Genomic DNA, 27,785 nt, shown 5'->3' with positions numbered 1-27,785 from the left:
TGTGGACCCCCTCAAAGCTTCTATGGACCCCTGGGGGTCCATGTGGACCCCAGTTGGGAAACGCTGATGTAAAGGGTTGGTGGTATGGGAAGCAGCAAGGTGTGAAGAATATTTTTCCAGCCAAGCCTATACATTAACATATTACCATATATGGGGTAAATTCAAAATGTTCCTGGTATTTTACTATAAAAGTTTGAATAAACAGTTGGGTATACTAACTTAATCACCTGCAAAGTATTATCCTCCTGCACACACACACACTTGCTCCATCAGTCTTCCCAAGCCTAAAAAATTCTTTAAAATTGTTTAAAAAAATTGAAAAAATTCTTTAAAACGATGACCCTAAAGCCACATTTTCAGTTTAGGGAACAGAGGTCAGACAGTGTACAGTTGAGGAAGTAGGGAAGCTACTACATAAACGATTTTTTTTTTTGCAGCCAAGAACTGCTAAACTGCCATTGAGGTGTGACTGCACACATTTTTACAGTGCAGGATCCAGCCATCCTTTCATTTATGAGATCATCTTCGCCTCACATTCAGAAGAAAACATGTCAAAACATCAAAGTAGTAAGCATTAGTAATGATTTTCCCCTAGTCACAAGTTCGTTGTGCACTATGCCAATGTCAAAAAAAAAAAAAAAAAAAACCAGATCAGCACAACTTTGACGTTGGATTTTGTTGCATAACTCTTCGGCCATGTGAACATTTGCATGCCTTTAGGATGATTTCCACCTTGGTGTTAGGGTCATATGTAAACAACCAACTCTCATTTCTAGCAACCACTTTTTTTTTTTTTTTTTTTTTTAGGAAGCTCAGCTCCAGCATAGATTTTTCAAACAAGTCACCTGCAATGGTTTCCCTGAAGTCCATTTGACTGTCCAATAGCAAATGTGGAACAAACTTTGCACACATGCAATGCATCCATAAATCTTTCATTTGGATTGTGTATACACTGATTTCCAGACAGTCCAACATCATGAGCAATCTAAACAACAGTCATTTGCTTATCATTTTGCACAATTTCCTTCACTTTCATTTTCTGTTGTTTTGCAACATCGAAGGGTGTCCACTACAACGATCATCTTCCAGTGTGTCCTGTCCATTTTTAAATTGATTAAACCACTTATAACTGCAGTTTTCTTCAAAGAATCATCTCTACAAACTTTCTGTAATGCTTCCAATGTATCTCTAGCATCTTTCCCAAGTTTAAAGAAGAACTTGACATTTGCATTCCACAATTAATCAGCTGTGACACACGAGTGAAGTGGTTGAGCCAGTTCCCACTTGGCATGCATGGACAACAAGGTCGACATCAAGGCCCATGAAACTTACAGCCATAGTTCAAACCATTTATGTAGCAGTGTGCAATTCTGGAAACTTTTTGAATGTGCTATGTATTGTAAATCAAGAACTGGATATTATGTGTTGATTGAAGGAATGAATGGGAATGTGGTCGATGCAGAAATGAAATGTCTGCAGTTCAAAAATAAAAGTTGCTGCTTTTCCCCCCTTTTATTTTGTGTGTGTGTGTGTGTGTGTGTAAATATATATATATGTTAGTAGATTGTGAGGTTTTCTTATTAATACAATGTATATCTCAAGCTTTGTCTAGTGTTGCTAATGCTACCTTAAATAGCTTCCTAAACAAAGTGGTGAGGAGTAGAAGTGCAATAGCACATGATCTTTGGATTAACTGGGCTTCACGCCCTTGACTACTAAATATAGTCAATCTACCAATCTGCAGCGGAACCAGCATGGCAGATTATGATCCATTTCCATCAACATGACTTGTTGAGGAGACCTCCATCTTGCAGTGGATTGACAATGGTTGCAAATTTATTTTTTATTAATGTACATACATATACATAGACTGTCCGGCGAAGTCCGGACGGTCTGTGACAGCTAAATCCTCTGCTTTCACCTTCGAGATGGTGGGACTGTTAGTAATCCTGGGTGTAACTCCCATGCACATGCACACTGTGGGTGACCACCCAAGTGTGAACCAACGTAAGCAAGGGTCAAGGTGTGGCATCCACACCACATGGAGAAATGCCGCCCCTCTGTGTTACCAGGAAATACTAGGTGGTAGATGACTCTCATCAGCCGTTGCAATACCACCACTTTGCTTATTGGAGGCTTGAAGTGGTGGAACCTTTCCCCCATCTCTTCCATCATGCAGTATGACTGATGACTTTTGAGGTTATAATGGACATCATAGCGAGATCCACAATATTCCGTACATTTCGAGGGTACAGCTCTAAAACGGTGTTCGTAGGCCAGCCGCTAGTTAGTACACTGGACTGAACCTATTGGTAACTCTTTAGGAGGCTTCCGGATCAGCTAGTGTACAATCTTGCTACCACTACTCTGCCAGATAGTGACTGGAGGGAGTCCGAGTTGTGTGTATGCGGGGGCCATTGTCGAGGCCACGTTATGTCAAAGATCTGGGTATATCCTGAACATGTGTACGTTATATCCAAAAATTTCATTACTTCATACAGCTTGTCCCCCCCCACTTTTTCTTACTATTGAATACACCATGAATTGTCAAATTAATAGAGTAAGCTTATCTGCGAAAAGATCTAAACCTCCCAAACACTTCCTAGTTCATTTCACAAATATACGTGGTCTCAATTCTAATCTCAATGATGTCCATTTCCACTTGCAGTCGGCCAAACCCCATGTACTGTCTCTGACAGAATCTCAGTTATCACTTGATTCAACTACTGCTCATCTCAGTTGCCCAAACTATTTGCTGTATGATTCCTTTTACCTAAAAGTGGTACTCATCCATATTTCCATTCTGATATTCCCTGTCAGAGACATGGTAATTTGGAATCTCCTCTTTTCGATCTTCTCTGGCTTAAAATTTCTCTAATTTGGAATCTCCTCTGGCTTAAAATTTCTCTACCTCATTGTGTTAAATTCATCTGTTGTCTCTTCCGTTCTCCCAACTCCACTAATCACATGGAGCTCTTTTACTTCCTCTCTTTGCAAAGTCACTTTCTACAGTCCAACTTTCCTAACAGTGAGGTAATTTTCCTTGGTAATTTTAATGTTCACAACTCCAGCTGGCTTCCGTTTTTCTAGTCACACCGACACAGCTGGTCGAGATACTGAGATTTTGCAATTGTTAATGATCTTGCACAGATTGTTCATTTACTTACAAGAATACCAGAAAATCCTAACCATACAGCCAATATGCTTGATCTTTTTCTCACAAACAGCCCATCTAAGTAAACCGTTGAAGTGAGTGGTCCTTTAGATCACAACTTTGTGATTGTCTCTTCTCCAATGGAGCCTTTATCTCGTGCCTATTCCCAACCTCATTGTTTGGCATTACAAGAATGCAAAATCGATGACCTGCGATATTTCTTTTCTTCTTTCCTTGGTCGGAGTACTGTTTCAAAACTTCTGATGTCAATGTTTGCTCAGATCATGTCGGTGAAATTATTCTTGTAGGAATGGAATCCTTTATCCCACACTCAACGTTAAAATCTCGTCATTTATCTAAACCTTGGTTTTCCAATAAATGTGCTAAGGCTGTTCAAGAGAAGAACATTGCATATCGTAATTGGCTTGTTTCTAAATGTTCAGTTTCATTTTCTGCCTACACCAGAGCTCGCAACAATTGTAAAGCAGTTATTAATCAGACCAAACTAGATTTTATATAGGCTAAGAGTAGAAAACTTGCTTCATGCCCTAATGGTAGCCGAGCATTCTGGTCTCTTGCCAAAGCTATTGGCCGCAAAGTTTGCCCATCTCTGCTCCCACCTCTGTCCAAACCAGATGGTTCTGTTGTCACTTCAGCCAAGGATAAAGCTGACCTGCTAGCATCCCATTTTCCTTCCAACTCATGTATTAATGATCTCGGTAAACACCTTCCATAATTCCCAACACATTCCAGTCAATGCCTCCTGTGGTCTTCCGTCAAAAGGATGTCACAAGGATTTTGACAAATCTTGATGCTAAGAAAGCTCCAGGTCCTGATGGTATTTCTCCACTTGTTCTCAAAACCTGTGCTCCTGAACTTATTCCTGTATTTTGCCGTCTTTTTTCACTTTCTTATTCCAAAGGTGTTTTTCCTTCTGCTTGGAAGTTTGCTCATATCCAGCCAGTTCCTAAAAAGGGTGACAAATCCCTCCGATCCAATAATTGTCCCATTGCAATTACTTCTACTCTTTCTAAAGTAATGGAGAAATCAATTAACTGCCAACTCTTAAACTACCTAGAAACCTTTTGTATGATCAACGATCGCCAGTATGGATTCTATCAGTGTTGATCCACTGGTGATATTCTGGCTAATGTTACCCATTTATGGATTAATTCAATGGGTTTTTTTTTTAGGAGCATTAGCAACTAAGGCCACATTGCACCGGGGATATGCGGTGGTCATTCCCTAACCTTTCCGCATCGTCCATATTTGGTGGTCACGGGCTCGAATCTCGGTCTAATCAAGAAGTGTGTGCTACGCACTCCTGCCCACATGGCTACAGAGGCACCCAATAATTCAATGGAAAGGTTCATTGTAACACAAGCAGTTGCTCTTGACATCTCAAAGGCTTTCAATCATGTTTGGCATAAAGGTTTTCTAAACAAGCTGCCATCTTATGGTTTACCAACTGTTTTTTGTAATTGGTTATCCAGTTTTCTCTCTGATCGCTCACTGAGGGTGATGGTAGATGGCTCTCTGTCTCCTAACTTCTCCAGTAATGCCGGTTTCCCCCAAGGTTCAGTTCTTTCCCCCCCACTCTTTTCCTCTTGTATATTAAAGACCTTCTTCTATTGACTGGAAATCATATCCATACTTTTGCCGATGATAGCCGTTTTGAGAAACCTTGTCCTGCTCAAACAGCTTCAATTTCTCGAAAATCTGCTACCAATTCCGTAAACGGCGATCTTCAGGTAATTCTCCTGTGGGGCAAAGACAACTTAGTTGATTTCAACCCTTCTAAAACTCAGTCTTGTCTTATAGCTCACAAAAAGGATTCTTCACTCCTATGCTTATCTTTAGTGACACTCCGATTTCTAGGCAAAATGATATATCTCTTTTGGGGGATTACGCTGTCTTCTAATCTCTCTTGGCACAAACACATTACAAATATTGCTTCCTCTGCATCAAAAAAACTTGGTTTTCTCTTTCGCTCTTGGTGTTACCTTTCTTCTAAACAGCTGTTCACTTTTTACAAATTGCAAATCTGCCCTACCATGGAATATTGTTCCCACATCTGGGGTGGTGCCTCCAAAACCTCTCTCAGGCTTCTTGATTCTGTTCAGAAGAGGGCAGTTAGGTTAATTAATGACTCATCTCTATCAGAGTGTCTGCATTTGCTGTTTCATAGACGTACTGTTTCTGCTGCTTGCCTCTTCTACAGATATTTCCATGTGCACTGTTCTTCTGAATTAGCTTCTATTATTCCCGCTCTCTCTTTCAAAACAGTCCGAACACGTGCTGCCAACATCCATTTACTGTCCAACTTCGAACTCACAGAACCAACTTTTCATCTTCCTCATTTATTCATTCAGCTGTCGTTTTCTGGAACAACCTTCCTTCGTACATATTGCCTGAAAATTACAGTCTACAGAGGTTCAAGTCCAACGTCAACAAATATCTTCTTTCGTCTTCTCAACCTCCAACCCAAGAACGCTGCTAAGTACTATAGGTTCTAATACCTCTCGTGTTTGGGGTTTTCATAAAAAAAAAAAAAAAAAAGATGAAAATAAAATAAGTTTTCTTACAAGCATTAAAAGGGGTTTATTTGAAAATAGCTTGTGAACTTTATAGTTGACACAATGAAGACTAGAAATTAAAAACTAGAACTGAAAACAAATTTATAGAAAAATAACTTATTAGTCTTATCCAAGCAAAGGTAAAGAGATCTGAAAACAGTAAAATGCAAGTAGCCTTAAAAGAGAGCAAGCGACTTGATATAAGCAAGGTTGCAAGCAGCAGCTTGCAGAAAAAGTGAAATATCAATATAAAACTAAACAATAGTGGCACCTAGAAATAAATTTTAAACCAGAATCTAAAAATTTTTAAGAGTAAAATTTTGTGATTTACATCAGAAATGAAGACATGTTGCATTTTGCTTGCAATACCGTTGACACCTGACGAGAGGCCAGTTTTTTAAGTTGTTTCATAAGTTTTTTATCAATTATTTTATCAATATTGTAATTATTTAATAATGAATATATTAATGAGAGCATATTTATCTTTTATTATACATATATTTTTGTTACCTTCTATCACTCTCTATCTCCTCCTAATTTTCCCTCCACACTTTATTGTCCATGCTCTATGTAGGTTTAGCATTTGCTGCCTTCGACTGCACTAGCCTTCTTCCCTATTTTTCTACCTTCTTGTTATTCTATTCAAGACACACACACACGCACGCACGCACGCACGCACGCACTGACAGAGAGGACCTTGCTTGTTGTTTGTTATTTGGTTTTTAGGAGCATTAGCAACTAAGGCCATATTGCTCCAGGGATATGCGGTGGTCATTCCCTGAACAGAGAGGACCACAATAGGTAATGAACTAATAAAAGTGAATTGGAGCACAGAAAACACTGAAAGATATCGGAAGAATAAAAGGAAGTATTTAATGCTGTAAAACATATGATTTCAATGTCTTCGCCAAGGGTATGAAATGAAATATACATAAGCACATGGTAGTATCAGCAAAGCAATTTTTTAATTTAATAGTGACAGGAGTTAGGCCTAACATTAGAGATAAGCATGGGAGAGACATATATATATTTCATGGCTGTCCCAACAGAGGCAGAAAGCAGAAAAAAAATTAAAATCAAAAGGTAAATGGAAATCAAATATAGCTTACTGAATCCAAAGTGGTATAAAGTCAGGGGAAACTATCAGAACTGTGGAGGTATGAAACCAAAAGAATATTTGTAGCCACTTAAGTATATTTATAGTTTCGGTATTACCATGACAAGCTCATGCGTCAAAATTCTGAGACAGTAAAATTAAATTACGAAGAATTATATATGGTGAGAATACAGAATAAACATATGAATCACAACATTTTTTTAGCATTTAGCATTAGCAAGGGCACATGATGCAAGAAAGCAAGCTTATATAGCATCAGCCAAAAAACCCTTATTTCAACCATCCCCTTACTCCAAATGTTTGTTAAGTTCTGCCTTGAATCTATTTAAGCTATCAACTTCTACAACGACAGATGGAAGTTTGTTCTAGCAATCGACCACCCTAGGCAAACTTCCGCACATCTATCCTACAACCATCTTTCCTCAATATGAATTTATTCCCTCTCAGGTGCTTATTCTGAGCAAGAGGAAAAATCCCATTAACACTGAGCATGCTCAAACCATTCAACACTTTATACACCTCAATCAGATCAACTCGCAGGTGCCTAGTCTCCACATACTGTAATTTGCAAAACTTAATTTACAAAGCCTTTCTTCGTAAGAGCAACCCTTTGTTCTGTTCACTAATCTTGTTGCCCTTTTCTGTACTCTGTACTACATCCTTCTTAAAATAAAGCCTCTCGTGTTTGGGGTTCACATAAAAAAAAAAAAAAAAAACCCTCCCTAACCTCCTTTGTAAGTTGGTTACAGACCAGCTTATATCTATCATAGGCTTCTGAGTCACATGTTAATTTATATGTATCCCATGCATTTTTCTTCTCTGTCACATTTCTAATTAGTTCATCTGACATCCATTTAGGCCTAAATCTGGAACAATATTTCTTTGTTGGTATGAAAAGCCTAGTAGCTTCCAAGATTAATTCTTTGAATGCTTCCCATTTTGAATTTGCAGTTGGTAACATCATCAGTTGGTCCCACCGTATAGAATTTAAATACTGTCTCAGACCACCGTAGTCACCTTTACGAAAGCAAAAACCTTCCCTTTACCCTTGATGGTAGTTACCTCTTTGAGTAAATCCCACTTCGGCACACTGTGATCACTGCCACCTAGTGGTTCGTTTATCTGCAGATTCTTGATGCATGAAGAATCACTGCTGATAATCAGATCAAGAGTATTACTCCCTCTAGTTGCCTCCCGAACATGCTGCTATAGAAAACAATCATCCAATAAATCAACAAAAGCCTTGCTAGTGTGTGAGTGAACAACCCACAAATTCCAGTCAATCTCTAGGAAGTTAAAATCCCACATTATAAGACACTCTGATTTACTGGCCCACTATTTCTCTGCACAATTGCTCATTATACTTATCAGATTTATTTGGCCTATAACACACACACACACATATACCTACTCTTATTTTTCCTATCCCAGTGCTTATGTCACACCAAACAGACTCAACATTGCATTGTCCACCAACATCAATTGGATGCACTTCCTTAGATTTTATGTGTTTCCTAATTAACAGCATAACCCCTCCTCCCTTTCTGTCCTGTCTATCCTTTCTGTAAACATTGTACTCTCCAAATTCCAGTTCTGCACTGCTTATGTCTGTGTGACACACCACATCTCTGATATCCCAACAATATCTGCCTTTGATGTCTTGACTAGCACTTCAAGCTCATAGAATTTATTAACTATACACCTAGCATTGGTGTACATTCAAGTATACATGCACCTGTTTCTACTCTTAGTTACCCCAACACAGCCCATGTATATACTTGTTCCACTATGACTTCCAGCAGTCCTGGAAATCCCCATTGCCTTGCTTTCCAGGCTGCTGCTCAATTGCATTTCAATAGAAGTAGTGCAAGAATCACTTTTACCTCTGCCGGTAGCTACTGTTAATCTACTAGTCGTTACTGAATCCAAAGTGGTATGAAGTCAGGGGAAACTATCAGAACTGTGGAGGTATGAAACCAAAAGAGTATTTGTAGCCACTCAAGTATATTTATAGTTTGTGTATCACCATGACAACCCCACATGTCAAAATTCTGAGACAGTAAACTTAAATTATGAAGAATATATGTGGTGAGAATACAGAATAAACATATGAAGCACAACATCCCAGGACACAATAAATAACAGACTTACAATGTAGCGGATCATCATCATCATCATCAGCCATTTTCAATCCACTGCAGGATGAAGGCCTCTCCAGCAACTTTCCAGTTCCTTCTGTTTTGAGCACTGGCCATCCATTTACTACTCAAAAACTCATGAATTTCATCTATCCATCTCCGCCTTTGTCTTCCAGGTTTTCTTCTAGCTCCTCTTGGGTACCATTCTGTTATTTTCTTAGTCCATCTGTCATCATGTCTTCGAGCTATGTGTCCTGCCCAAGACCATTTTAGTTCTTTAGTTTTGATAAGAATGTCCTTTACTTGAGTTTGCTGCCTAATCCATGTGTTTCTCTTCTTATCTAGCAGTCTGATTCCCAATATAATTCGTTCCATTCTTCGCTGTGTAGTTCTTAGCTTCTCTTCCATTCTTTTGGTGAGTGCCCAAGTTTCACTTCCATAAGTCATGGTGGGGAGTATACATTGATTCATTATTTTACGTTTCAGACAAACTGGGATATTGCTCTTCAGTATGTGACTATATTTCCTGAATGCTATCCATCCAAAATTTATTCTTCTCTTGACTTCCAGCCATTTATCATTATTACACAGCTAATAACTTGTCCCAGATAAGTATATGACTCCACCTTTTCAATTACTGCTCCTTCAATCATTATTTCCCTTTCCGTGGCATACTTGTTCATCATTACTTTTGTTTTAGCCATATTCATCTTTAGTCCAAAATCCTTACTAACTGTGCATAACTGATTAAGATTTTCCTCTAATTCTTTGGGATCGTGGCTTATGACCACAATGTCATCTGCAAATCGTAAATGGTTTAGGTACTCTCCGTTCACATTGACTCCTTTCTGCGACCAATGTAGCAGATATTAGTCACTAAACTGTGTAGATGAGAAAAGAGATATTCATTGTGGTCATTGGGTTCCTTAAACATACAGGCAACCCCCGTATAACAGTACTTCTACAACACAGTTTTACTCTAACACGATTGAGAAACTGCAGTAATCCTCGCACAACCATGGTACTTATAACACAGTTTTGCTCTAACATGGTTAGAGAATTGTGGCAAACCTTGCATAACATGATATTTTTGAGTTTTTGTGTGGGAAAAGCCCTGCTATTATGTTTTATGTCATTTTCAATATTTCCACTCATTTGGTTTTTTTACCCCCTCTGTTAACTCAATAGTCGTTATGCAAAAAAAAAAAAAAAAAAAAAAATTGGGAAATCCCCTTGGTAGGTTCTGCTACTGAACTCGTGGAAAAATCTATATTTCAAAATTTTAGTACTATTGGATAACACACCAGGCAATCCAAAAGATGTAAGTCATCCAAAAGTCAAAGTAATGTTCCTACCACCTAGTACTTCAATTCAGTCATAAGATGATGGTATTATATCTACCTTTAAAACTCATAACATTTTTGAAAATTTTTACAATAGATTTTGGAAAAATTTGATTCTGAATCTATTCAAGTGATGCAGACATGGAACCATTTTCAATTGTGGACTGTATTGGAATCATAGCTTTATCGCTCAAAGAAGCAAAACCGTCAACGTTAAATGTGTGTTGGAAAAATGGATGGCCAGAGTCTGTTCATTCAGGAAATACGGTCAAACCAGCAGAAAATGGAATTGATGTGATAGAACTTGCTAAGTCAGTAGGAGGACAAGTTTTGATGGTGACTACTGAAGACATTCAAGAATTACTAGTAGAAAAAGAAGCTGCCGAAGCAGATTTGGTGGAGATGGCACAGGACGTAAACCAAATCAATTCAGAGGATAATAGCGCAGATGAAAATTCTGGTGTTCCAAATTTTACACTAAAAGCATAAGGGAAGGCATAAACTTAGCTGAACAATTAGAATCTCATTTTTTGAATGCAGATCCTTCAACTGAAAGGAGCACAGAGTTCATCAAAAGGAAGCTTCAAAAATGCTTAGCATAATATGAAAAATACAAATATCTATCAAGCAAAACCAAAAAATCCCAGATTACCAATTTTTTAAAGAGAGCAGAAGATACACAGAATCTAGATGCTGCAGAAGAATATTCAGAAGGTGAAGATATTCTGCAACAGAGAAAACATTTGATTGTGCTTAACAGCGATGAAGAGGAAGAAAATTAAATGAAAGAACATTATCTGGCATATACATATCACAGTTTGTAAAATGTTTGTTACAAATTACTAATTTTAATAAAAATTAAGTTTCCGATAGTTATAAAAAAATGGTGTATTTTTGTTAGCTTTTGGAATGTAACCCCCTTTTTCATACTGGTTCTTAGTCCTGTATAACATGGTTTTGCACTAGACGAGATTTTATAGGAACCTAACTACTATGTTATAAGAGGGCTACCTGTATATGTAATTGTAATGTACATTACAGAAATCAATTAGGTAATGCATGCATTAACTAATTTGTTTCTAAGTACAATCTATAGGTGCAATACTTGAACCACAAAATATATACCCAGGTATTATGATTTTATTTCAAGAAATATTTATTACAATTGTGAATATAATTAGTTTCTCATAAATAATACATTAAGTTAGAAATACTCTGCTCAATAAAAATGTATTTAATTTGTTTATTAATAAATTATGTATTGCCAACAAATTCTATCAAATATATTCTTATATAGCAAGGTATTTCTTATTTAATTATAACTAGGCTGTACCAAAAAATACATTGCTGAACATATCAAGCAAACATTAATTTATGTGTTGGGTTGCGAGGAATAAAATCTGATATCTCATAGTGCTCAAGGAAAACAAATACTCAAATGTTCTTACCTAAATCAAAGTTATACATACAGTATGTCATCAAAACATCATACATCATCTGGATATTAGGATTATTATCACCTTCATAAAATGGATGGGTTCTGTCAGTTCGACTTACATCTTTTTCTAAAAAAAGAATTTACACAATTCAGAATGGCATAATAATTTTTTTAATATGGCAAATGATGCATCCCCTTCAATGCATGCATAATTCAATTGTTTTTTTAAAGAGCAGTTTTAGATAAAACAGAATAACTAAAACACAACAAAACCTTTCAGAAAAAAAGTACAACTAGGTATGATAACACTTGTTTAAAATTCTGGAACACACACACACACACACACACACACACACACACACACACACACACACACACACAGAATGTTGAACTCTACCTGATTACATTTATTATATTAGTTTCAGAATCAATAATTTATATGAACAAAGGTTTTTATATTAATTGATATAATTTGAAAATAGAAAAATAAAGCTCAGATGTCTAATAAGACAAACAAGGACCAGTTCATTTCTTATTCCTTTGCACTTTACCACTTTATTCTGCACAGCAAAAACTGATGATTAATTAAAAATTAAGTTTTTTTTTCAACCCTTCTTTTACATTGAAATACACTGTGTGGTAGATGGTAGACCCATGTTTAGTCTCCAGAGCTATGTTCCAGTCAACCCTTCTCCACCTCTTCCATCATGTAGTACGACTGATGACCTTTGAGGTTATGATGAACATCATGGCGAGACCCAATTTTCCTCACATTTCAAGGGTACAGCTCTAAAACGGTATTCGCAGGCCGGCCACTAGTTAGTACACTGGACCAAAAATATTGGTAACTCTTTAGGAGGCTTCTGGATCAAATAATGTATAATCTTGCTACCTCTACTCTGCCAGATAGTGACTGGAGAGAGTCTGAGTAGTGTGTATGCAGGGGGGCATTGTCGAGGCCACGTTATGTCAAGGATCTGGGTAAATTCTTACCATGTGTACGCCATATCCCAAAATTTCATTACTTCATACAGCATGTCCCCCCCCTTCTTTTACTTATTATTGAATACACCATGAATTGTCAAACCAGTAGAGACAGCGTATCTGTGAAAAGATCTAACCCTCCCAAACACTTCCTAGTTCATTTCACAAATATATGTGGTCTCAATTCTAATCTCAACAATGTCCATTTCCACTTGCAGTCTGCCAAACCCCATGTACTTTTTCTGACAGAATCTCAGTTATCTGTTGATTCAACTACTGCTTATCTCAGTTGCCCAAATTATTCGCTGTATGATTCCTTTTTGCCTCAAAGGTGGTACTTATGCTTATGTCCGTTCCGATATTCCCTGTTAGAGACTTGCTAATTTGGAATCTCCTCTTTTCAATCTTCTCTGGCTTAAAATCTCTCTACCTCATTGTGTCAAATTCATCTGTTGTCTCTAAAGTTCTCTCAACTCGACTAATCGCTTGGAGCTCTTTGACTTCCTCTCTATGCAACTTGACTGTCTCCAGTCCAACTTTCCTAACACAGAGATAATTTCCTTGCCGATTTTAATCTTCACAACTCCAGCTAGCTTCCATTGTCTAGTCACACCCACCCAGCTGGTAGAGATGCTGAGGCTTTTGCAATTACTAATGACCTTGAACAGATTGTCCATTTACCTACCAGAATACCAAACAATCCTAACCATCCAGCCAACATGCTTGATCTTTTTCTCACAAACAACCGTTCTAAGTACATGGTCGAAGTGAGTAGTCCTTTAGGCACCTCAGATCACAACTTGGTGATTGTCTCTTCTCCAATGCAGCCATTATCTCATGGCTATTCTGAACCATGTATTGTTTGGCATTACAAGAATGCAAAATGGGCTGACCTGTGAGATTTCTTTTCTTCTTTTCCTTGGTCGGATTACTGTTTCAAAACTTTTGATGCCAACATCTGCTCAGATCATGTCAGTGAAATTATTCATGTAGGAATGGAATCCTTTATTCCACACTCCACTTTAAAATCTCATCCTTTATCTAAACCTTGGTTTTCCAATAAATGTGCTAAGGCTGTTCAAGAGAAGAATGTTGCATATCATAATTGGCTTGTTTCTAATTCTCCAGTTTCATTTTCTGCCTACACCAAAGCTCGCAACAATTCTAAAGCAGTCATTAATCAGTCCAAACAAGAAAACTTGTTTCTTGCCCTAATGCTAGCTGAGCATTCTGGTCTGTGCCAAAGCTATTGGCCACAACTTTTGCCCATCTCTGCTCCCACCTCTGTCCAAATCAGATGGTTCTGTTGTCACTTCAGCCAAGGATAAAGCTGACCTGGTAGCATCCCAATTTTCTTCCAACTCATGTATTAATGATCTTGGCGAAGAGGATTTTGACAAATCTTGATGCTAAGAAAGCTCCAGGTCCATTGATGGTATTTCTCCACTTGTTCTCAAAACCTGTGCTCCTGAACTTACTCCTGTTCTTTTCCGCCTTTTTTCACTTTCTTATTCCAAAGGTGTTTTTACTTCTGCTTGGAAATTTGCTCGTATCCAGTCAGTTCCTAAAAAGGGTGACAAGTCCCTCCCTTCCAATTATCGTCCCATTGCAATTACTTCCTCTCTTTCTAAAGTAATGGAGAAATCAATTAACCGCCAACTCTTAAACTACCAAGAAACCTTCCATTTGATCAACCAACGCCAGCTATGGATTCCATTAGTGTCTATTCACTGGTGATATTCTGGCTTATATTAACCATTTATGGACGAATTCAATGGAAAAGTTCGGTTAAACACAAGCAGTTGCTCTTGACATCTCAAAGGCTTTCAATCATGTTTGGCATAAAGGTCATCTAAACAAGCTTCCATCTTATAGTTTGCCAACTGCTTTTTGTAATTGGTTATCCAGGTTTCTCTCTGATCACTTACTGAGGGTGATGGTAGATGGCTCTCTGTCTTCTAACTTCTCCACTAATGCTGGTGTCCCCCAAGGTTAAGTTCTTTCCCCCACTCTTTTCTTCTTGTATATTAATTACCTTCTTCCATTGACTGGAAATCCTATCAATAGTTTTACCGATGATAGCACATTGCATTCCACTTTCCATTTTGAAAAACCTTGCCCTGCTCAATCAGCTTCAACTTCTCGAATATCCGCCACTAATTACTTACATGCCTATCTCCAGGTATTTCTCCATTGGGGCAAAGAAAACTTAGTTGATTTCAATCCTTGTAAAATTCAGTCTTCTCTTATATCTCGCAAAAAGGATTCTTCTGCTCCTATGCTTATCTTTGGTGACAATCCGATTTCTAGGCAAAATGATATATCTCTTTTGGGGATTGCCCTGACTTCTAATCTCTCTCGACACAAGCACATTACAAATATTTCTTCCTCTGCATCTAAACAACTTGGTTTTCTCTTTCGCACTCAATGTTACTTTTCTTCCAAACAGCTGTTCACTCTGTACAAATTGCAAATCCGTCCTGCCATGGAATATTGTTCCCACATCTAGGGCGGTGCCCTCAAAACCTCTCTCAGGCTTCTAGATTGCATTCAGAAGAGGGCAGTTAGGTTAATTAATGATTCCTCTAACAGAGGCTCTCCACTCGCTGTCTCATCGACCTACTGTTTCTGCTGCATGCCTTTTCTATAGATACTTGCATGGGTACTGTTTTTCTGAATTGGCTTCTTTAATCCCCACTCTCTCTCTCTTTCAAAACAGTCCGAACACGTGCCGCCACCAGCCAACAACCATTTTCTGTCATTCAACTCTCTCTCAAACTTACAGGAACCTTTGTTGTTTGGATTTATCATAGGTGAGAACTCAGATCTCACAGAAGTTTTTCTCTTTCCTGAATCTAATGTGATTACAAGATCAGTTATGTCGGATCCACAGCAGCCAACAGGTGGTATGAACCACAATGAGAGGTGCGATATGGCCTAAGTATCCATTGCACTGGAAACTCGGGATACAATGTGTACAGGAAGAATAGACAGGATAGGAGGGGTTATTCTATTGTTTAAGAAACACATAAAATCCAAGGAAGTACAGCCAGTCAACATGGATGGACAGTGCAGTGCCGAGTCAGTTTGGTGTGACTTAAACACTGGTAAAGCAAAATTGAGAGTAGCAGCATGTTTTTTTTTTTTTTTTTGTTTTTTGTTTTTTTAATTAAAACCCCAAACATGAGAGGTATTAGAACCTATAGTACTTGGTACTGTACTTGGGTTGTAGGTTGAGAAGGTGAAAGAAGATATTTGTTGACATTAGACTTGAACTTCTGTAGACTGTAATTTTCAGGAAATAAGTATGAAGGAAGGTTATTCCAGAAAACAGCACTTGAATGAATAAACGAGGAAGATGGAAGATAAAAAGTTGGTTCTGTGAGTTTGAAGTTGGAATAAATTTTAATGAAATATAAATTTTAATGAAGTATGCTCTTTTGGATTGACAGTATAAATTTTAATGAAGCCCAGAGAGTATTGTGCAAGAGCAGTGTATACTGTTCGATATTATTGTCTGCTAGAAAGTGCTTTCCCCATTGATGGATATAACTGTCACAAGATGGCATGAAGGCAGGCCATGAAGGATCTGGATCTATAAGATCTCAGATGAATTTAATGAAATATATATTTCGATTTTCGATTAGTTCCTCTAGCCTAGTACCAGCAGGTTGAGTTGGATGCAGTTTGTTATTAGGTTGTTGTTGATATGATGTTTAACAACACAAGGGCTATGAGGCCAAATTGTGCCTGTCATAGTTAATTTAATATATTATAACTATTTAATTATATTGATGTGTATAAGCCAATACATTTCAAGTATATTAAGTTATTCTCTGTTGGCATAATTTCCAAGGAAACTGGATAAAATCTGAGCTTCAATGCAATCTGCAGAATGGCTGGAAGGTGCTACAGCAGATGGATGATTAAAGTGGACAGTCTACCAGAAAGTAACGGACTGTGAGTTGTGTGTGCACTAAGGTGGATTTTCTCCCAATGATAAAAACAAGTGTGTGCTCAAATCTCAGTCTAACCAATACTACTATTTCTCGTCTGTCTCACCTCTGACCGGAGAGGCAAAACACTGAATATTTTTTATCTAGTAAAGTTTGATGGTGGTACTACTTTGTCAGAACTGTGACCAGTTAGGGTAACATGTCTTGTGAATTGTAAGCTTGTAATCCATATAAGGAACCTGAGGTTGTTCCAAGAAGGTGGGAATAAGTTGTTTAATGTCCTGATTGACACTCTCATTTCCTGGAACTACAGAATGACCTGGGATCCAACAAAATGGTACTGATTGATTGGATTCACTGCAGGAGAGAAAATGATAGTGAATGGTTTTCAGTGTAGATAACAGGAAGATAAATTTTCCTTTATGGCAAAGACTGCACTAAGAGAATTAGAGCACATGAAATGGAAAATTCAACAATCTGGCCAAGTGCTAGCTTTATAGCATGCAGTTCAGCATTTGGCTGGTAATGAAGCAGTAACTGTGAATGAAGGAAAGACTGTCACAGCACCTACTGCACTGTCACCTTTTGATCTGTCTATGTAAAATGTACAGGCATTGAAGTTTAGGATAACATGAATGGTGTGTAACTGTCTGATATCGGAGGAAGATAAAACATTCTTTTCCCATTGGTGAATGTGATCATCATGAGAAGCCAGGGTGGAACAGGGAGAGCCATATCCTCAGAAATTTTACTTAAATCAACATTCCAAGCTTGAAGGATTTCTCATAGTCTGATTGCTGCAGGTCGGTTTTCATTTGGCATACTATCATAAAAAGTATCCCAATCGGTATTATACAGATACTCAAAACAAGGATTTGATGCAAGACTGGATCTTAGCACAGTGAGACAGCAATGTTTTTCTTTGCAAGGAGATCATATGCATTAAATTCATCTGAGATCTTATACTTATGCTTTGTACTGAAAAGGTCCTGTTCTCAGAGCACTGTGCTGGACAACGTTTAGTCATTCTAATGTGTTTCTCCTAGCTAAGTTGTATACTGGAGAAACAATGTAAGCGTGAACAGATAAGAGACTTGTACAGGATGAATTAAGGAGTACTGATCAGCTATCCATCACATGGATGAGACTGAGAAAAGCATGTTCAACTGTTTTATACATGTAGTTCATAGATGAGTGATAGGTACTTAAAAATTTAGCCTGCTATCTAATATCAGGCCCAGAAATCTGATGCTGTTTACTTGCAGTACTGGACAATTGCTTAGCAGCAGTTCAGGAAGGGGATGGAGAAATATCGCTTAAAAAAGTAAGTGGTGGTAGATTTTAGATTTTTTTACTCCTAGCCAATATTCATTGCATGAGGTCCAGAATTCAATTCTGTTTATGGCACGTTGGATGATGTTCGTGCTTTGCATCTGGCAGGAGATGGCGAAGTCTATGCATACATGCAAGCCTCAACAGTTTTGGGGATTTCTCAAGTCATGTTGTTAACTCAAATTGCAAATAAAGTTGTGCTGCATACAAATGACTGTGGTACTACTTACTGAATACGGGATGTGGACTATGTTTTGATAATGGACCTGGAAAGATCATAGTGAAGAAAATTGTGAATTATCTGAGGTAGATGACCCCTTAGCCCTAGATGGTAAAAATTTATATCATGTTGCCAGGTAGCGAAAAATTTCAATATCTAAGTTGACCATGACTAGATATGTCTTATGAGAAAGGCAATGCAAATATTGGATTAAGCTTTGATGGGTACATCAAGAGTTGATCTATTCTTACAAAAGCCATACTAATGAACTGATAAAAGATTTTCTGATTCTAAGATGCATGTAAACCTCATTTATACCCCATACCTCATTTTTCCCTATACAGATTGTAAGAGATATTTGTTTATAATTTTGAAACAAAGGATCTTTGCCTGGTTTCAGTATACCAAGAATGAAAGAAAATGTTTATCCTCTTTCCTAATGAAAGAGGATAAACATTTTCTGAGAAGATCTGGTTACCAGAGTATTTGCCATTGAAGTGACCGTAGTCCTTTATATATTCTTCACATATTCATTTTGTAACAGCAAACAGTACTACAAAATTCGTTACAGGTGTGCTGGATGGATGTTTGGCAACACAGTCCGGGATTTCATTCCTTTGTATTACAGTATGACCTCAGATCCAACAGAAGATGACCATATCTTCCTAAAGCAATTAGCATTAGTAGAGGCATATGATGCATGAAAGCAAGCTTATACAGCATCAGCCAGAAAAAAAAAAAAAAAAACCTTTCCCATTTCACCCATCTATTCTCTCCAAAAGTTTATCCACTTCTTCCTTGAATTTCTGTAAGCAATCAACTTCCACGACGACAGATGGCAGATTGTTCCAGCAATCAACTACCCGCTGGCTAAAGGCAAAATTTCAGCCCATTTATTCGACAACTGTCTTTCCCTAATTTTAGTTTATGCCCCCTCAGGTTTGTAATCTGAGCAAGAGGAAGAATCCCATTTACATTGAGCCTACTCAATCCATTATATACACCTCAATCAGAACACCTTATACACCTCAATCAGAACACTTCACAGGTGCCTAGTCTCGAGAAGCTGCAATTTGTAGAACTTGTCCCCCTCACCAATCTTGTTGCCCTTCTCTGTACTCGTTCTAGTAACTCTACATCCTTCTTAAAATGAGGCCTCTAGACCTGTACGCAGTACTCAAGGTATGGCCTGATCATTGCTTAAAACAAGGGGATAATCACCTCATTATCCATGCTAGCAAAAATTCCTGAATATCATGACCTGCTCTGGCAGCCTGTCTACACTGCTCAGTAAACTTCATATCTGACTGCACAATTACCCCCAGGCCTCTTTCATTCTCAACAACCCTGAGTGTAGCACTTCACAGTTGGTATGTTACTTTTGAGTTACTGCTACCCATATGCAGTACTCTGCATTTGTCAATGTAAAACTTCATGTTGCCACTCCTCAGCCCATCAGCCCAACTTTTCTAGATCCAGTAGCAGCGGCATTTTTTTTTTTTTTTTTTTTATGAAAACCCCAAACACGAGAGGTATTAGTACTTGGTACTGTGCTTGGGTTGGAGGTTGAGAAGGTGAAAGAAGATATTTGTTGATATTAGACTTGAACTTCTGTAGACTGTAATTTTCGGGAAATACGTACGAAGGGAGGTTGTTCCAGAAAACACCAGTTCAATAAATAAACGAGGAAGATGAAAAGTTGGTTCTGTGAGTTGGAAATCTGGACAGTAAATGGATGTTGGCTGGTGGCGGCACGTGTTCAGAAGTTTTGAAAGAGAGAGAGCGGGAATAATAGAAGCCAATTCAGAAGAACAGTTTGTATGAAAGTATCTGTAGAAAAGGCATGCAGCAGAAACAGTATATCTACGAGACAGCGAGTGGAGAACCTCTGTTAGAGGAGTCATTAATTAACCTAACTGCCCTCTTCTGAATGCAATCTAGAAGCCTGAGAGAGGTTTTGGGGGAACCACCCTAGATGTGGGAACAATATTCCATGGCAGGGCAGATTTGCAATTTGTACAGAGTGAACAGCTGTTTGGAAGAAAAGTAACGTTGAGAGCGAAAGGCAAAACCAAGTTTTTTAGATGCAGAAGAAGCAATATTTGTAATGTGCTTGTGTCGAGAGAGATTAGAAGTCAGGGTAATCCCCAAAAGAGACATATCATTTTGCCTAGAAATCAGAGTGTCACCAAAGGTAAACATAGGAGCAGAAGAATCCTTTTTTGCGAGAGATAAGACAAGACTGAGTTTTAGAAGGATTGAAATCAACTAAGTTGTCTTTGTCCCAAAGAAGAATTACCTGGAGATTCGTATTTAAGGAATTGGTAGCAGATATTTGAAAAGTTGAAGAAGCTGATTGAGCAGAGAGCGAAAGAGAAAAGCAAGGTTTCTCAAAATGGAAAGTGGAATGCAATGTGCTATCATCGGCAAAACTATGGATAGGATTTCCAGTCAATGAAAGAAAATCATTAATATACAAGAGGAAAAGAGTGGGGGAAAGAACTGAACCTTGGGGGACATCAGCATTAGTGGAGAAGTTAGAAGACAGAGAGCCATCTACCATCATCCTCAGTGAGCGATCAGAGAGAAAACTGGATAACCAATTACAAAAAAAACAGTTGGCAAAACCATAAGATGGAAGCTTGTTTAGAAGACCTTTATGCCCAATACGATCGAAAGCCTTTAAGATGTCAAGAAAAACTGCTTGTGTTTCACCGAACTTTTCCATGGAATTTGTCCATAAATGGGTAACGTAAGCCAGAATATCACCAGTGGATCGACACTGACGGAATCCATACTGGCGATCGTTGATCAGACGGAAGGTTTCTAGGTAGTTTAAGAGTTGGCAGTTAATTGATTTCTCCATTACTTAAAAAGAGTAGAAGTAATTGCAATGGGATGATAATTGGATGGGAAGGATTTATTGCTCTTTTTAGGAAATTTCCAAGCAGAAGGAAAAACACCTTTGGAATAAGAAAGTGAAAAAAGGCGGCAAAGAACAGGAGTAAGTTCAGGAGCACAGGTTTTGAGAACAAGTGGAGAAATACCATCAGGACCTGGAGCTTTCTTAGCATCAAGATTCATCAAAATCCATTTTCTGACATTCTTTTGATGGAATGTCCACATGAGGCATTGAATGGAGTGTGTTGGGAATGGTAGGTGGTGTTTTACGAAGATCATTAATACATGAGTTGGAAGAAAAATGGGATGCTAACAGGTCATCTAGTTTTGACAGAGGTGGGAGTAAAGATGGGCAAACGTTGCAACCAATAGTTTAGCAAGAGACCAGAATACACAGCTACCATTACGGAAAGAAGCAAGTTTTCTACTCTTAGCCTGTTCAAAATCTAGTTTGGGCTGACTAATAACTGCTTTACAATTGTTGCGAGCTTTGGTGTAGGCAGAAAATGAAACTGAAGAATTGGAATCAAGCCAATTACGATATGCAACATTCTTCTCTTGAACAGCCTTAGCACATTTATTGGAAAACCAATGTTTAGATAAAGAATGAGATTTTAAAGTGAAGTGTGGAATAAAGGATTCCCTTCCTATTATATCCTAATAATTTCACTGACACGATCTGAGCAAATGTTGACATCAGACGTTTTGAAACCATAATCCAATTTTGCATTCTTGTAATGCCACACAACATGAGGTTTGAAATTGCTATGAGATAATGGCTCCATTGGAGAAGAGACAATTATCAAGTTGCAATCTGAGGTGCCTAAAGGACCACTCACTTCGACCATATACTTAGAAGGGTTGTTTGTGAGAAATAGGTCAAGTGTGTTGGCAGTATGGTTAGGATTGTCCGGTATTCTTGTAGGTAAATGAACAATCTCTGCAATGTCATTAGTAATTAGCATTAGTAGAGGCATATGATGCAAGAAAACAACCTTATGCAGCATCAGCCAAAAAAAAAAAAAAAACACTTCCACTACACCCCTCCATTCGTTCCAAATACCTGTCCAGCTGAGCCTTAAATTTATTTAGGCTATCACCTTCAACAACAAGGGATGGAAGTCTGTTCCACCAACCAACTACCCGATGGCTAAAAGAAATTTTCCACACATCTATCCTACATCTGTTTTTCCTCAATCTGAATTTATGCCCTCTCAGGTGATTATTCTGAGCAAGAGGAAGAATCCAATCAGCATTGAGCATGCTCAAACCATTAAAATCTTTATACACCTCTATCAGATCACCTTGCCGGTGAATGGAACAAAGGGTTGCTCTTACGAAGAAAGGCTTAAGTTTTGCAAATTACAGTGTCTCCAGACACTGTAATTTGCAAAACTTAAGCCTTTCTTCGTAAGAGCAACCCTTTGTTCCATTCACTAATCTTATTGCCCTTCTCTGTACTCGTTCCAGCAGTCTGGAGGCCTCATTCTTGAAATGAGGACTCCACACCTGTATACAGTACTCAAGGTGTTGCCTGACCATTGCCTTATACAAGGGAATAATCACCTCCTTATCCCTGCTAGAAAAATTCCTGTATATCATTGACAAGCCACCATGAGCTACTCTTGCAGCCCGTCTGCCTGCTCAGAGAACTTCATATCTGCCTGTACAATTACCCCCAGGTCCTTTTCATTCTCTACCACTGTCAGTGTAGTACCACAGAGTTGATACATTGCTTTGGGGTTGCTGTTTCCCATATGAGTACTTTGCATTTGTCAATGTTAAACTTCATTTGCCACCTCTCAGCACCTTTTCTTCTCAACCTTTCCAGATCCTGTTGCAGCAGCATAGCATCAGTAGTGTCCTTAACAACCCTGCCAACCTTCGTATTGTCTGCAAACTTGGACATTAAGCTTGATATACCATCATCAATATCATTTATAAATACAGAAAACAATAATGGACCCAACACTGAACCCTGAGGGACTCCACTAATAACATTAGTCCACGATGAGCAGTGTCCATTGATTACCACTCTCTGTCTTCTCCCCCTCAACCACCCCTTTATCCATAGCAGCAATTTGCCTCCAATGTCACACTGCTCCAATTTGTGTAGCAGTCTTCCATGTGCAACAGTATCAAAAGCCTTTCTAAGATCCAAGTATATAATATCAAAGTTATTCTCTGCATCCAGTTCTTTTGTGACTGCATCATAGTATCCAATCAAGTTGGTCAGGCAAGACTTCCCCTTAACAAAACCATGCTGTGTCTGAGCTATAACTGAAGTCTTGTCTAAATGATCCTGCAGTGCTTCTTTAACCAGTGCCTCCATTAATTTTCCTGGAACAGAAGTTAAGCTCACAGGTCTATAATTACTTGTGTCAGCCTTTGATCCTCCTTTGTGAATTGGGGTCACATTTGCACATTTCGAGTCTATGGGTACCTCCCCTGAGTCCAAGGAAGCTCTCATAATTATGGCTAAGGGTTTGCTTACTTCCTTTGCTGCCTCCTTTAATATAACTGGATAGATCCCATCCACCCCGGGTGCCTTTCTTGTGTTTATCTTCAACAGTTTCTCCTCCACTTTACTCCCAGTTATTTCAAGATTCTGTAGCTTACTGCTAGAGTTGAATACACCTCTGGCATTCCCCTTGCTGAATAACTCCTCATGTGTGAATGTCGATGCAAAATATTCATTTAGTTTGTTAGCTACCTGAGCAGGATCATCAACAGTTGACCCATCAATATCAAGTGGACCAATCTGATTCATCCCCTTCCTTCTAGAGTTTACATAAGTAAAGAACTCTTTGCTGTTTTTCTTTGCATCCCTTGCCAAGGATTTCTCGTAATCTGCCTTCGCCTGCCTAACCTCCTTTGTAACTTGGTTGCATATCAACTTGTATCTATCATAGGCTTCTGTGTCATGTGTTAATTTGTAAGTATCCCATGCATTTTTCTTCTCTGCCATATGCCTCATTAGTTCATCTGACATCCATTTTGGCCTAAACCTTGAACAATATTTCTTAGTTGGTATGTAAAGCCTAGTAGCTTCCAAGATAAGTTCTTTGAATGCTTCCCATTTTGAATTTGCTGTTGGTAACATCATCAGTTGGTCCCACTGTATAGAATTTAAATACTGTCTCAGTCCACCGTAGTCGCCTTTACGGAAGCAATAACCCTTCCCTTTACCCCTAATGGTAGTTACCTCTTTGAGTAAATCCCACTTCAGCACACTGTGATCACTGCCACCTAGTGGTTCATTTATCCGCAGATTCTTAATGCATGAAGAATCACTGCTGATAATCAAATCAAGAGTATTACTCCCTCTAGTTGCCTCCCGAACATGCTGATGTAGAAAACAATCATCCAATAAATCCACAAAAGCCCTGCTAGTGCGTGAGTAACCAGCCCCCAAATTCCAGTCAATATCTGGGAAATTAAAATCTCCCATTATAAGACTCTCTGATTTACTGGCCCACTCTATTTCCCTGTACAGTTCCTTATTATACTCATTAGAGTCATTAGGCCTATAGCACACTCCTACTCTCAATTTTGATCTCCCAATGCTTACGTCACACCAAACTGACTCAACACTGCACTGTCCAGCGATGTCGACTGGCTTCACTTCCTTGGTTTTTATGTGTTTCTTAACTAATAGCATAACCCCTCCCCCCCTTCCTATCCTGTCTATCCTTTCTGTAGACGTTGTACTCCCCAAATTGCAGTTCTGCATCCCTTATATCTGTGTGACACCACGTCTCTGATATCCCAACAATATCTGCCTTTGATGTTTTGAGCAATACCTCAAATTCATCAAATTTATTTACTAAACTCCTAGCATTGGTGTACACACAAGTATACCTGCACCTGTTTCTATTCTTAGCTACCCTAACACAACCCATGTGTTTACTTGTACCGCAATGGCTCCCAGCAGTCTCTGAAATACCATGCATCTTGTTTTTCAGGCTTCTGCTCATTCTAATAGAAGCAGTGCAAGAATCTCTTTCACCTCTGCCAGTGGCTGCTGTCAATCTATTGGTCTTTGTCTCCTCCCAAGCTAGCAGTTTTCCGACCCACCTAACACTGCCTCGATAGCATCAGCAAATATTCTTGCACCCTTTCTATTTAAGTGTATCCCATCCCTGTAGAAGCAATCTCTCCTGTTAACAAGTACAGTCCAGGCTGAAAAAAATTCTACCCCTTGAGCTTTGCACAATCTTTCCAGGGCCGAATTGATCGACAAGGCTCTCATCATATACTCCCTCCTATCGTGTCTGGGCAGAATTGCAGACACTTTCAAATTCAACCCTAATTCTCGGCTTTTGTTCAGCAGTGACCTGTACTTGTTAAGTAATTCTGCCGGTCTCCTACTCTTAATATTATTTGTGCCAACGTGTACAACTATATCACCTTTTGTGCCCTTAAAAGATGATATTCGCTCTACAACGTCATCAACCTTTGCCCCTGGCAGACATACCCTGGTTCTGTTCCATCTATCTTTTTTTACAAAGCATGTTCCCCGTTTCCCTGACAATAGAGTCACCAACAACTACTAGTTCCTTCGGGACCAGCGTATTCTGCCTTGGGGGTTGCCTCTGTGTCACGCGATGCCCAAGTGCAAGCTCTGGCGTTGATGTGGGCAGCTGAGAGCTTGATGGGCCCCTCATTTAGTTTCTTCGAGGGCATCCACCCTGTCCTTCAAGCTCTCATATAGGCCCACAAGAACGCCGAGTTGTTGCCTGATATCGATACACTCCTTGCGTCGCGCGCACACACAAAGACATCCCCCATGGCAGTATCATGTCCCGTGCCCGATTGCTCTGCAAACATCAAGCAAACAGTGCATTTTATAAGGCTGTGTGTCAGAGGACAACTGCCCCCCTCAGTTCTGCTCTGAGCCACAGCACTTCCATTAGCTTGAGCCTTTTGCTTTGCTGCTCTGGTCTGAGTCATGATTCTATTAATTTATTAATTAATTATGTTATGTCATTAATTATGTTAAATATAATTAATTATATTACGTTTGTAATCTAAGTCGTTATATGTATTTATTTAAACGTACAATTTAACTGCTAACAAAGTTCAACTAACGCTATCTAGTACGGTATATAACTATCGTATCACAATGGCGGGAAATTTACGAACGGTAGTGGAGTTGAAACACGTGGAAACCCTTACCGATACTTTTATGCAATTACAAGGCCGAGTAAAGAATAAATACACCAAATTAATCAGAAAATCACAAAATAATGTTATACTACTAAATTTAAATCAAAAGTTTTAGAAAAACAATAATTTCAAATCAATAAATAAGAAAAATCCACTTAGCGGCTTTGAACACGACCGTCTCTAGTAGCCTCGTCAGCAGATCTTGACGTAAATCGCACATCAGTACACTGTGATCACTGCCACCTAGTCATTCCTTTATCTGTAAATTCATAACTCATGAATTATTTTCATAATCAGATAATTCATGCATTATAATCATAATTCATGCTCATAATCGGATCAAGAGTATTACTCCCTCTAGATGGATCTCGAACATGCTTCTATAGAAAACAATCATCCAATAAATCCACAAAAGTCCCTTGCTACTGTGCAAGTGACCACAGCAAGTTCCAGTCGATATCTGGTAAGTTAAAATCCCCCATTATAAAACATTCTGATTTACTGGCCCACTATTTCTCTGTACAGTTGTTCCTTATACTCATCGGAGTCATTTGGCCTATAACAAACTCCTATCCTCAGTTTTGCTTTCCCAGTGCTTATGTTACACTAAATTGATTCAACATTGCACTGATCATCTATGTCAACTGGATGCACTTCCTTAGATGATTTTATGTTGTATCTTGACTAACAGCATAACCTCTATTGCCTTCCTATGAGCATATCCTTTCTGTACACCTTGTACTCCATAAATCACAATTTTGCATTCTTTGTATCTGTGTGACATCATGTCTCTGATATCCCAACAATATTAGCCTTTGATGTCTGGACCAGCACTTCAAATTCATCAAATTTATTTATCATCAAAAATTCATCAAATTTACACTAGTAGCATTAGTGTATATGCAGGTATACATGCACTTGTTCTTACTCTTAGTTACCCTAATACAGCCATATTTACTTGTTTCATGATGATTCCAAGCAGCTGCTCATTCCAATAGATGTAGTGCAAGAATCATTCGGACGGGTCTGGCATTCTCCATTTTTTATGTTCTGGTCTGCAAATGGAAGTGTCAGTGATAAGATCTCCTGGGTTGTCCGAAATAAATTTTGTCGGACTGTTCCTGAATATTCCGCTTTAATTATTGAGATTCTTGATGTCACTCGTGTTGGGTCTAGCTTTCTCCCCAATGGAACATCACACCTTTGAGTTTGATTAGAACACCCCAAAGGGACTTTATGACTAAGGAAACTGAACTTCCCAATTTATAATAATTCTGAGGTTAGCTGATATTTATTGAGATAATCAACCACTAGTGGTTAGGTTTTTTTTTTTTTTTTTTTATGCTGGCTCCCTGGTATGGGCAACCTGGGAGTGCAATTGCACTACCTCCAGCAAGTATGGAATTTTGAGTGCTAAAAGCGCTCAACAGTGATATTAGACCCAGGTCGGGCTCCTC

General features: G+C 38.6%; 1 protein-coding gene across 1 annotated transcript in view; it reads right to left on the bottom strand.

The window, feature by feature from the left end:
- Tbc1d15-17 (TBC1 domain family member 15/17) overlaps positions 1–27,785 on the bottom strand; it is a 331,818-nt gene that overhangs the window by 99,928 nt on the left and 204,105 nt on the right. The window contains exon 10 of the mRNA XM_090389001.1: positions 11,777–11,893. Within this exon, the coding sequence (XP_090245127.1) occupies positions 11,777–11,893 (117 nt within the window). The remainder of the gene's footprint in view (positions 1–11,776; positions 11,894–27,785) is intronic.

Source organism: Mastigoproctus giganteus, chromosome 14, assembly GCF_048544385.1.
Source record: "Mastigoproctus giganteus isolate SK-2022 chromosome 14, ASM4854438v1, whole genome shotgun sequence".
Taxonomy (NCBI): domain Eukaryota; kingdom Metazoa; phylum Arthropoda; class Arachnida; order Uropygi; family Thelyphonidae; genus Mastigoproctus; species Mastigoproctus giganteus.
Note: the sequence above shows the minus strand (reverse complement) of the source record. Positions and strands in the feature narration are given on the sequence as shown.